This window comes from Typopeltis vanoorti, chromosome 14 (genome assembly GCF_054136105.1).
Source record: "Typopeltis vanoorti isolate ZY-2024b chromosome 14, IOZ_Tvanoo_1.0, whole genome shotgun sequence".
In the NCBI taxonomy this organism is placed as follows: Eukaryota; Metazoa; Arthropoda; class Arachnida; order Uropygi; family Thelyphonidae; genus Typopeltis; species Typopeltis vanoorti.
The window spans coordinates 11,639,459-11,652,718 of NC_143562.1; the positions used below are offsets into that span (position 1 = coordinate 11,639,459).

The 13,260-nt window shown below is 38.9% G+C and overlaps 1 protein-coding gene across 2 annotated transcripts in view; it reads right to left on the reverse strand.

Moving 5' to 3' along the window:
• Positions 1-13,260, reverse strand: part of LOC150099224 (glutathione S-transferase 1-like) — a 31,140-nt gene that overhangs the window by 2,675 nt on the left and 15,205 nt on the right. The window contains exon 4 of one of the 2 annotated variants that reach the window (XM_090404215.1): positions 2,936-3,100. The exons of the other annotated variant lie outside the window; for it this stretch is intronic. Coding sequence (XP_090260341.1) covers positions 2,936-3,100 — 165 coding nt within the window. The remainder of the gene's footprint in view (positions 1-2,935; positions 3,101-13,260) is intronic. 2 annotated transcript variants of the gene reach the window in all.

Genomic DNA, 13,260 nt, shown 5'->3' on the forward strand with positions numbered 1-13,260 from the left:
CTTTATAGCTTTAGGTCTTATACCATCTATTCCTGAGCCTTTGTTTGGTTTGATTTGATGTATTGCAGAGAGAAGTTCTGCTTCTTTTATGGTTGGGAACCATAATGTCTGTTTTGATTGTGCTCCAAGTGGAGGGTCACGTTTTGTGATTGAGGGAATATTTCTGTGCAGTTCTTGGATGGAGTTTGCAAAGTATTGGTTAAAGGCATTTGCTAGTTGTTGGATAGGTTTTGTGTCTTTCATGAAGCTTTGTGTTATGGTTTCGGAGGCGGTAGTGTTTGGAATCTAGCATCTCATTGATCAGATGCCAGGTTTGTTTCATGTTGTTTTGTGCAGAGGTTAATTTGTCCCTGTAGTAGATTCTTTTTGCATTTCTGATTTGAATTGTAAGACGATTCCTTGTTATCTTATATTCAGTTTTTAAAGCTGTGTTATTTGGATGTCGCTTTAATTCTTTCCATAAAGCGTCCTTTCTGTGTTTTTAGGATTAAGTTTTGTGTTATCCAAGGATTTTGTGTTGTTTTTGAACGATTTCTGACTTTCTTTGTAGCTTTCTTATATATTTCCTCCAGTGTGAGTTTAATGTTGTTGTATAAGATATCTGCTGAATCTGATGCCAGGTGTTCCCAGTCTGTTTTTCTTATTTCGTGGTTGACTATTTCTTCGTCTATTATTGTTTTCTGTCGCTTTTCTTCTGTGGGACATTGCAGGGATATTGTCTTGGTGTGCAAACTTAGAGCGGTGAAGTAATGGTCTGCTACTTTGCACTTCATGACTGATGCTGTGTCACTGTTTGGTGGTGCTCGGACGTTTATATGATCTAGACAGGAGGCAGTGATAGTATTTCCGAATATTTCTTCTCTAGTACATGATGTTATTGTTGGTATTAGATTATACATATATAGCGTGTCTAGGTATTGAACCGTGTTGTTCTGGTTTTCGTTTGCAATATTTATGTTTATGTCGACGATTATCATTAGGTATTCGGTTGAGAATATTTCTTGGCGTGAAAGCCAGCAATTGAGTTCGTGCAAGAATTTTATCATGTTTAGATTTGGTGGCCTGTAAATTGCATTTAGTATTATGGGATGCTGTCTTTTGGTGGTATTAGTGATTTCGAGGCAAAGGGTTTCAGCATGCTGGAACTGATAGGCCGCTTCTTTTGCTATTAATTTTTGTTTGATAAATATTAATATTCCATCCCCTCTTTTTGTTTGGCGGCATGATCTATGTTGTTGGAAGCCTGGAATTTGGAAAGCACTCGCTTCGTCATTAGTTATGGATACTTCTACTGTTAGAATCAATATATCAATAATATCAGGGTAATTCCTCAGATAAGCCTGTAACAATAACCAATGTTTTCGGATGCTTCTGATGTTAATATGCAAGATTGAGAGACCTCTCGCTTGTACTGTGTTTTGTTTCCATGCATCAAGCGATTCGAAAGTACAATTACTATTGTATTCTGGTGTAATTACATCTATCTGATGGTTCACATTCTTTTTTGTTGTGTTGAGATCTTCTTATTGAACTAAGTTGGAGTCTTTTGTTTCACTCTGGCAACCTGTCTATATCTTCCGAGCTTTTTATTTGTATAGACTTTGAAGTCTGTGACTTTCTTGAGAATATTTTGCCGTCTTTGATCCATAAAAATTAATACTTTTGTTTTCTGTTTTTTCTTTTCTTGCTTGGTTCAAAAGATTCTGATTGAAAGGTGTTAATTACTCCGATAGAAAGATTGGCGTATTGTCTTGCGATTTTTTACATGCGTTTAAGACCTTGACAACAGTCTGCTGGCTTTTATGAGATTGTCTCTTGTAGTCTTGCTTGTCAGACGAACTATGACCGGTGGGTCTTGGCGAGCCTTGTTTTTTGTTCTTCCTGGGAAACCGATTTATGGTCTGAATATCATTATGCTGTAGGGGGATGTCAATTGCATGGCCTAACTTTAAAACTACGTCTCTGAGATTTTCTGTGGATTCGGTTTCTGGAAGACCGTTTATGACAAGGTCTTCTTTATGTTGTTGTTGTTGTTGGTTTAAAACTTCGTATTGTAGTTTCAGGGAATTAAATTCTTGACGGAGTTCCGATCTGTCTTTTATCAATTTGATAAAAGCTGCCTGTCAGTTAATGCGTTAATGCTGGTTTTAATGTCTTTTACCGTTTGTAAAACTTCTTTGTACTCTTCATATTCGCTAATTTTTTTTTGTTATTTCTTTATTCTGTTTATCAAATAGTTCTTGGACAAGATCTACCAAGCTATCTACCTTTTATATTTTCTAAACCTTTTTCTAGCAATAAATTTACGGAATTCAAATTATAAGACTCACCGGTGTTTTGTTGTCTGTTCAGTTCATCGTCCGATTCTGCCTCCGGTGTAATCAGTTGTGCCGGGGTGGCGGCGTTTCTTTGTTCTCTGTACAGTTTAAGCACTTCCATTCTTCTCGTTTGGCATTGGATTTGCGTTGCCAAGTTGTTTCTGAAAGTCCGGAACATGTAAAGTGAAGATTCCTATGGCATTTCCTGCAGGTTATATAACATTCGTCGGACGGTAATTCCTTCAGGCACTTGTTGCACTTCATGACTCACCTTTCTTCCTTTGGACAGCCGTAAAGATGGCGACGTCCTTTGTTCTATGCTCGTTAGCAACCGCGGTGTACGCTTCAATATTTAGCACACTCAGATTTTGGATTCCACTTGGCCGATTTCAATGAATTATATGTCACTGTCTTCAGCGTGACAAGTAGAGTTACTTTATGACACTTTTAAATTAAAAACAGGAGTTAGAACCACATTAAAACTATAAAAAACGGGACCAGCGATACAACCATGCAACCGTTCGTATGCCTACACAGCGCCCTCTATCCAAATAATAATAATAATAATAATAATAATAATAATAATAATAATAAATCAATGGATATATATAATTTACCTCTGCAAATGTGAGGGTAGCATAAGCTGATAAATCCGCTAAAGTCAGATGGTCTGCAGCTATATAATCTTTGGTTTTCAGGATACAGTCCAACACATGCAGCGCCTTCTGGAATTTAGGTGCAGCTTCAGGATGCGGTAGTTCATTGCGATATATCTGTGGGTACTGAGAAAATACGTTTTTTGAAATGATACACATTTTTTTTGCTTTAAAAACTTTCTATAATTTTTAGTCGGTACACGAAACTGAACTTTCAATATTTTTTTTTTTTTACTTTCTATAATCCTTAAAAAGACTGGCTTAAAAGGGCGAAGCAAGAATGCTTTTCATATTCCTCGTTATCTGAAGAGAACAGTGTAAGGATAGGGTATTATTGAGCTATATAGAGCTCTGATCAGCAATAGCCGAGCCTCAGTTAGAACTTCATCGGCTACAGCATTGCCATCCATTGCCCTCCCAGAGTGCGCATTTTAGTCCCCTCGTACGATATGCATGAGCTACATTGGCGATATTTACGTAAAGCCAACTATAAAAATTAGGACGATCCTTAGACCACTCAATAGTGGCCGAAAGATCGTCCAACTCCACTAAGTGACGATCACCACCACCACCGAGCAGAACCGCTCATATTCCAGGGAAAGGCATCCACGTGGACAAAGCCCTTCACTGGGCCGTGCGGAAAACATTCTCCCCGGACACTCAAATTGCTCCCTCAAAGCAAAAACCTTAAGAGAACGAAACTCAATCTCTCGAAACTCAGCGTCCATTTAGTCGCCTCTTACGACACGGATGGATTTGCGTTGTGCTATTCTTATCCCTGCCACCACACTGGAGCAGCCAATTGACAATTGACATTTATGTCTTCAGGGGTGAAGCAAGATGCTTTTCATATTCCCCGCTATCTGTTGTGGATACAGTAAGGGTAAAATGTATGAGCAGTTTGCTTGCCCTGAATGGGCATGGAGATTATGCATCACTAAAGGAGGCTAATATAGCTTTTGCTCTTCAATATTTGAATATGTCCGTTGCTCCGTATGCTGCAGCTTGCTGAACCAAATCGTTGGGGTGTGTGGACGTCTTTAGGAAAAACTTGGATGCTAAGGATTGTAGAAAAGAGAAAATATAGGGAATATTTGTATGTCTATGAAGTTGATCCTTTCTAACATACCACGGAGCGTTCAGAATCATTCTCAAGCACTTGTTCTGCACTCGTTGCATTTTGATAATGTTAGTATTAAAGGTGTGGCTCCAGGCTGGAAAGGCATAGGTGATTATAGGACGAATCGTCATCTGGTACAGTTGCAATCTGATTCTGTTGCTGAGCTTGCTATTTCTATTAATTAGCGGATAGATATGAGCTATGGCTTTAGATGCCTTTATGCACGCAGACTTGATGTGTTGGTTGAAAGACAGCTTTTTGTAGAGAATTACACCCAGGTATTTTGTTTCCGTCTGCCAGGGAATTTTAGTATTGAACAGTAACACATCTCGTGCAGGAGACATTGGCATTTTCGAGAAAAGAACGGCTGAGCTTTTCTGGGGGTTGACTTCCAATCTCCATTTGGAGAACCAACCCTCCAGCTTTAGAAGGTTTTCTTGAAGCTTTCTGGTAATGAAATGGGGTCGGAGAGATCTGGTTAGTATTGCTGTATCGTCTGCATACAGGGCCAAGATGGAAGACACCGGATTGTGTGGGATGTCTGACATGTATTCAGAAAACAGCAATGGCGCCAATAGATATCCCTGCAGCACCCCAGGAAAGATATGGCACTGGGACGATGCTGAACCGTTGATTTTGACTTGTATTGATCTATTTTGAAGATATGATTGGATTAGATGAACCATTTTTTAGTGAAATACTTGCTGAGATAAGTTTGTGTAGGAGTCCAAAATGAGTACAGCTTTTCGAGGCAGCAGCTTGATCACCCTGTTTGAAATGCCGTCTGGTCCAGGAGCTTTATTGTTCTAAAGTTTTTTAATAATATCATATAATTCAACAGGTGATGCGGGTGCAAAATGGTAAGCACTGGTATCTGGGAGATGTAATACATGCCTGACCTGTCTGTGGATTTTGTACAAGTGATTGAAATCTAAGTTGTTATAAGAAGGTTTGCTCTGCTCCTCTAGATTCTTTAGTATTGCTTCTGCCATATCTGCATCTGTGTGGACAAGGCCCTGGTTTGAGATTATGGGGGGATCAATTTTTATTTTTCATGCTTCTCAGTAGCCCTCAGTCTATCTGGGGGTAACCAATCGTTATCAAAATGTAGATAGAGTCTAACTTGTTATCCCAAACTTGGTTTCTATGTGTTTTAAGTGCATCTCTTATTGCTCCATTCAAGCTTTTAAACACTGTTTTGTCCTGAGGAGCTCGAGTGTTACGAAATCTCTTCTTAGCTCTGTTCTTCTCTCTGATCAGGTGTATAATATCCTCAGGCAAACGATCAGGCTTGGGAACAGGTTTGTGGAAGGTTGCAGCCGTTATAGCGGACTTAATCTGTTGGGTGAAGCTAGTCACTGCAGAATCCACATCTTCTGGTGTGCATATATGAGGGACAGGTCCACTTTGTTCCCTAAGTGCTTTAGACAATCTCTCCGACGATATGCCTGAATGAGAGGGAGGAGGCAGGCATTCTTGTTCTCCCAATTGCAGTAGAATTGAGTTGTGATCCGACGACAGCTCGTTTAGTGATTTAAGGCTGTACTGTAGTTTAATGTCTTGCAGGATGGCTATATCCAGGATGTCAGCAGTGCCAGACGTACTGAGATAACTTGGTTCGGTAGGTCCAGCCACAACAGAATAGTTTGATCCTGTGTAGCTAGAAAGGATGCGGCCATTTTTATTGGTAGATTTACTGTTCCAAGCAGGATGTTTTGCATAGAAGTCTCAAACGATGACGACCGGTCCTTTTACTCCAAGGTTGTCATCCAGATCTGAGGTCAATAATGTCTTTAAAGGAGGGTTGTAAGCAGAAAAAATTGTAAGGTTTCCAATTGAGTTTGTGCGGACATTAATTCCTGTGATTTCGAGGTTGGGGGTTGTAGGGTTGGTTATTGAATGATGAGTGATATAGTTTTTGATAAGGGTGGGTGTACCTCCACATCTATACCCAAGTCTGTCGTTTCTGTAAATCTGATAAATTCTGATTTTTAGGGTATCAGCAGGCCTCAGGTGAGTTTCACTGATTAGAAATATATCTGGGTTGTATCTATTATTGAATTCCTGGATTTCTAAGAGTTTATTTTTGATACCGTTGGTATTCCAAGCGATAATCCTAAGGGAATATTGGGCGATTCTTTTCCTATGCATTAGAGAGTGCAGATAATATGGATTGGGTTTGCTGTAAGAATATTTTTGTAACACTTAATGATGGATTTCAGTTGATAAATTCCTGCAGCATGTTTGCAAGAGAAGAGGTGATAATCGCTGATAGATTTGAATGTGGATTAGTCAGGTTCTGGGTTTGTACTATCTGTTTGGAGCAGGCCACATCAGCATATGTTCTCGCTTGATGTTGAAATTTCATTTTCTTAAGGGGAGCAGTAATGATGGACGAGCACCTGTTGTCATGTTCTCACTCTTGGAGGACTGAGAAGCCTGAGCTTCAGGAACTCTCGCACTAGATGACGAGGTAGATTGATTATTTGGATCGTTCCATCTGTTTTTGGGGTGATGTATACTTCCATTTGGGGCGATTCTCGCCACACTTTACGCATCTGTACTGAGCTTTGCCTAGCTTTTGGGCAAGGCCAAATTTTTGACATTTGTGGCACTTCCCAGAAGATGCTTTCTTTTTCAATTGTTCTGGGGATTTTGAGTCCATAGATTGATTTTAGATTGTATATGTCTTTGTAAATATTATGAATTAAACTAAAGGCATAGGTGTCTTATTTGATATGGATATTCTAGTGACCTTCATGGGAGGTAGATCCTGTAAATTGAGGTCAGTAACTATTTCATCTGTGTCAATATCCTCGGAGACTCCTCGTAGGACCACTTTCAGATTTTTTTTCAGAGGAAAGTGAAAATGTGTGATATTGAGTTCCTCTTGCTTCCAATTCCTTTGTAAGATTTCTATATTCAGCCACTGTGGTGGGCTGAATTTGTATGCCCTCGTCTACATTTTTAGCAGATCTATAACTTATTTGTAAGTTAGCCATGATGGTTCTTAGTGTTGTCCATCTCTGCTTTTCCCTTATGATAATCGGTGGCACCTTTTCATTGGGGAGCAGAGGGATCTGATACTGGAGCGTCCTCATTCATTCCAAACCAACATCATTTCTTGGCTCAGCAGCGAGAGGGTTTCGCTTTTTACGAGCGTGGATCTCTCCTTAATCAGAAGGATTAGAGGTAGAGACAACTAGATTGAGTTTTTCCTCCATTTGAGGAAAGTCTTCATTTTCCTCAACATCGACTTCGGGTGAAGAATATAAGTTTAAATAGCCGGGCCAATCCCGTTCAAACTTTTTGAGAAGCTTTTTAATAAAAGTGAGTGCTGTCCCTTTATCGAGTGACTCGATAATGATGTCGGGGTCAATCATACTAGTAGACCATGTCAGCTTGAACTTCTTTTGGAGTTTATTAACAAGCACAAGAGCCTGCTCTTTATCGAGCAAATCAGTGATTACATCTAGATCAGGCACGCTCATTTCGATGTATTTGCGTAAGCGCTATTAGAAATCCAGCAGGTCTAAAGACCTGCCAGCAGAAATTTTGTAGAATATCAAATCAAAGTCTTACTTTGATAGTTCACAAAATGAAGAACGCTTACCTCTGTATATCACACATCATACAGAAATCCAAAAATCACGATGCTGCACCAGTGATATCTCTTACATTGCTTTCTCTTTTATAAGCAGACGAAGTTGATGTTACACGGGAGCAGCCACTTTAACCTTTAACCTTTGTGTCTGGATGGACCTCAATCCCTTGGATTATAATCCCTTCATCTCTATGAAAAATGGCTTAAATTAATGAGAATTTATCGAGCACCTGGCTCACCCATTTTAGGGCAGTGTGGGAGCGTCTGTACCGATGAGCAGAGCCGCTTTCGGACGCATGTGTTTCCACCTATCGTTTTCATCGTAGTTAGATGACTCTCGAATGAGTTGATTGGGATGACTAGCTGCTTTGGAGAAATGTGTAATGGCAGTATCACGGAGAAACATGTGAATATCAGGAATGTCAGCGTCTCGGTGGAGGAGAGTATTCCTGACAAACCACGGAGCATTGAATATCATACGGAGACATTTGTTCTGGATGACCTGTAGCTTTTTGATGTTGCCAGGAGAGGTGTGACCCCAAGCCGGTGATCCGTAAGTTAATGTGGGTCTAATGATTGTCTTGTAGATCCGTAGTTTGTTTTCGGTGCTGACAAGGCTTCTTCGGTTGAGAAGAGAGTAAAGTTGCATAATTGCGGTGTTTGCCTTGTGCAGGCATAGTCGATGTGAGAGTTAACGTTGAGGCGATTGTCCAGTTGAATACCTAAATATTTGGTTCTGGATTTCCATGAAATAGTTGTGTTGAAAAGTTTGACTTCTCCATAGTGGGATGCCTTCCGTCTTGTGAAGAGAATGACACTACCTTTGTCGGCATTCACAGCTATTCTCCATTTTCTGAGCCATTTTTCTAGGTTTGTTGCTGCGGTTTGTAAGCGCTGTATAGCTAAGTTCAGCCCGAGAGATCTACTCAAAATTGCCATGTCATCTGCATAGCAAGCTATGGTGGTTGATGTCGTGTTAGGGGCGTCAGCAACGAAGATGTTAAAAAGCAGCGGAGACAGTAGCCAGCCTTGAGGAACATCTGCAGTGATTCTTTTCAAAGAGGATTTGAGTCCTCTCAACTTGACCTGAAATTTCCGGTTTTTTAGAAAGGAGTCGATACGTTTGATAAGGTAGAGCGGAACGTTGGCCATGAATAATTTATAGATGAGGCATTTGTGCCAAACCTTATCAAAGGCTTTTGCTACATCCAGAAAAACAGCTCCTGTATGTTGTCGTCAACTGAATCCAGTAGTGATGAATTCGATCAGTCTGTGAACTTGTTGTGTAGTACTGTGCCCGGTTCGAAACCCAAACTGCTCTTTCGGTATTGTATCGTTTTTGTCCACCATAACTTGAAGTCGATTGAGGATGATTTTTTCTGCAATTTTTCCCAATCATGAAAGGAGACTGATAGGTCTGTAACTTTGCGGTAACTGAGGCGCTTTTCCTGGCTAATGAATGAGGAATATGTCTGCTTGTTTCCATCGGGTTGGAAAATAGTTTAGTCTGAGTATTGCACTTATGATTGCTGCCAAATGCACGACAGCTTTGTGCGAAAGCCTCGATTGTTTTGTTGTTAATTTCATCTGCGCCAGGGGCTTTTTTTGTTGAGCTTCCTAATGATTGAGTAGACCTCTTTAGGCGAGGTGGGGCAGATACGGTTGTAGGCTGCTGGAGCGCCGTACGGACTCGATGGTGAATTTTCTTTATGAAGACCAAATCCGCATGCTCATAAAGGACTGCACTGAAGTTGAAGAGCTTCATCGAGAGCTTCTGCCTTTTCATCGTCCCTATAAACTATACCTCTTTCTCCGTGAATGGACTGGATATTGGAACGGTTCGTACGGATAGCCTTTGCCAACCCTCCACAAGGAGTTATCTTCAGTTTTCAGGGAACAAAGTTTTCTTTCCCACTGTTGATTTCTGTGATCTTTTAGTGCATAGCGAAGTAAGTTTGATGCTCTGTTCAGCTCTTGGCGATCTTGAGGAGATAGCGTGTTATAAAAGCGACGTCAGATTTTATTTTTGTTTCTGATTAGAGCAAGGATTCCCTCTGGAAGTAGGTTTACTTGAGCTGGAGTGGAAATAGAAGAGGCTGCAGTTAAGCTAGTTTGAATTTTGCTTTCCAGGTTGTTGACTGCTGGGTCAGTTTCTTCACAGGTGGAGATATTCGGCACTGAATCCATGTTGATTGTAGCCTTGAATTTTGTGAAATTAGTAAATGACTGACTGGGAATAAATTCCGTATCCTCTCTCTGTTTTAGAAGTACTGGGTTGTGGTCCGAACTGAGGTCGTTAACGACTTGCAGCTGGAATTGATGAGATGTGTTTTTTAATGTGGCTCTATCTAATACATCGGGCCTGCCATGTGCTCCATAGTGTGTTGGTTCAATCGGGCCTGCGAGCCAATTTCAAAATCGTTTAATTTTATTGAGTTTCAGAAATGATGTACCTATTTTTTATATAATTATTTCTATTATTCATTTTAAAACATTTCATCTTTTCTTCAGAACAAATGAATAATATTATTCTAAAATATTTATATTAATTAAATGTTAATTATATTAAATAGTTTTGGAGTGTTTCAAACATTATAAATTTATAATTTATAATGTTTGATGACATTATAAATTATAATGTCATCAAAATAAATAGATGACATTATAATTTATAATGTCATCTATTTATTTTATTGCAAGTATGCCTTATACAAAGTGACATAGCTTGATCTATGCTGAAATATAGCTTGATCTATGAGCATTCTTCACTTCCGATGACTTTGCTATTTATAATTATTATTATTATTATGCTAAAGATGCTTTAATATGCTAAAGACTACCATAATCACACCCATATACAAACATGGAAAAAGAAATTTAATCAGCAAAGACGGCAAGATATTCTTGAGAAAGTCACATACTTCAAAGTCTATACAAATAAAAAGCTCGGAAGATATAGACAGGTTGCCAGAGTGAAACAAAAGACTCCAACTTAGTTCAATAAGAAGATCTCAACACAACAAAAATGAATGTGAACCATCAGATAGATGCAATTACACCAGAATACATCAGCAATTGTACTTTGGACTCGCTTGATGGATGGAAACAACACACAGTACAAGCGAGAGGACTCTCAATCTTGCATATTAACATCAGAAGCATCCGAAAACATTGGTTATTGTTACAGGCTTATCTGAGGAATTAGACAGGTATTATTGATATATTGGTCCTAACTAATGACGAAGCGACTGCTTTCCAAATTCCAGGTTTCCAACAACATAGATCATGCCGCCAAACAAAAAGAGAGGGTGGAATATTAATATTTAGCGAACACAAATTAACTCGTTTGCTGCCAACTACGATTATATTTACGAGTATTATTTACGCGTATACTCGTAAATTTTAACGTAGTCATTGCATTTGCAGTAATCAAGTTATAAAATTTATGCGCATTTTGAATGTATACCTCAAAAATGCGTATTGCCAATTTCTTTAGCCATCTAATTGTCTTTCGTAGGGTGGAATCGTAAGAACGCATTTGATCAGAAAGATCGGTGCCTGACATCCCCAAATTATAATCCCTAACGCTGTTTGGTTTTAAATGAAATTTACCATTCCGATTTTGCGTTTCAACCATTCCAAATTTGTGCATATTTGAAATGGAAAGAACTTCCATCTTATCCTTCCATACAACAGGACCTCTTCTTTGCCAGACAAATTCTCCTTTCTTTAGTTTCTTCTGAATAACTGGTGGATTGTTTTTCCTATTATTTATCAGCGTTCCACACACGTAAGATTTTTTTGTCGGTAAGCGATTTCGTCAGAGCTACAGAATTATAAAAATTGTCCATATGCAATACATAACCCCTGTCTAAATATGCGTGACCCATTTTCGCTAAAGTGGATTCTGATTTTCCTGTATAAATTTTTATATTTATCACCAAGCCATTCGATTCGCATGTGCGTTCATAGAATTTCACGGCATATTTATGTTTTTTGTTTTTTATGTATTGCCGAAATTCCAGTCTATCGCGCCACAACACCATTGACTCATCAATACGAGATTACTCGTAGTGACCTTGAAGACGCAAAAAGGCTTGGCCTGCGGGAACAAACTATGCCTAAGGAGGTGGCAGCGAGCGTGTTAACCAATACTTTGCAGACTCCATACAAGAACTACACAAAAATATTCCTCCAATCACAAAACGTGATCATCCACTTGGACCGCAATCAAAACAGATATTATGGTTCCCAACCAAAAAAAAAAAAAAGAAAGAAAAAAGAAAAGCAGAACTTCTCTCTGTAATACCTCAAATCAAACTAAACAAAGGCCAAGAAAATTGATGACATAAGACCTAAGGATATCAAGCAACATGCAACTAGCTCAGGTCCTATCCTACTAATATTAATAAATAAAATATTTAAAACAGGACAGATACCAAGTATGCTAAACAACGCCATAACCACACCCATATACAAACACGGAAAAAGAAATTTAATCAGCAATTACAGACCCGTAGCCAATTATCAATCAAATTATGGAGCATATCATACTGAAGAAACTCATAGCATATACAGAGACCTTTCATATTATCCCAAAAACACAACATAGTTTTCAGAAAAATAAGGGAACAACATCTCTCTTGGAAGACTTTACAGACGTAATTAATACCGCCTTAGACAAAAACAAAACTGCCATGGTCTTTTATTGATCTAACTAAAGCATTTGATACACTCACACTTAGAAAGGCTGAGGCATGTTGGAATAGATGGGCCTCTGCAGAGGTGGTTTACAAACTAACTTCAAAATAGAAAGCATGTCACAAGTATCGGGTCAAACCGAAATAGAGAGCTACCAGTAAACTATGGAGTGCCACAGAGAGCTGTACTCTCCCCAACTCTGTTCAACATTTACACGCACGATATTAATCGGCTACTACTCAAAGGTAAGATATTCCAATACGCAGACGATACAGCAATAATATCCATCCACAATAACGCGAGCATAGCCCAAACAAATATGCAACATGACATAAATCTGATCATAGACTGGCTCACGAAAAACTCCATACACCTAAACTCAGATAAGACAAAATTAATGATATTCAGAAATCCACTGATTCGACCAGTTGATAACAAATATATAACCATCCAACATCCACTTTCCAACATAAAAAACACACAGAACAACAAACCCACTACAATCACTCAGGTTGAAACAATACGATACCTTGGAATTTATTTTGATGCTGATATGAACTGGAATAGCCACATAAATCATCTACACAACAAACTCCGAACAATAACTGACAAATTCTACAGGTTAAAAGACATGGTTCCCACACGCCTAAAAACACTAATATACAAAGCACTATGCCAAAATATACTAAGATACGCTTTAACAACGTATGCTTTCTGTGCACCCTACAAACTAAATACTCATACATTAATGTCGTTACAGTACAAAATGATAAAACTGTTCTTTTGGGAACAAAGAGACAAAAACGACTTTATATACACTGCAATGTCAGAACACAAAATACTGGCAGCAAAACATTTATG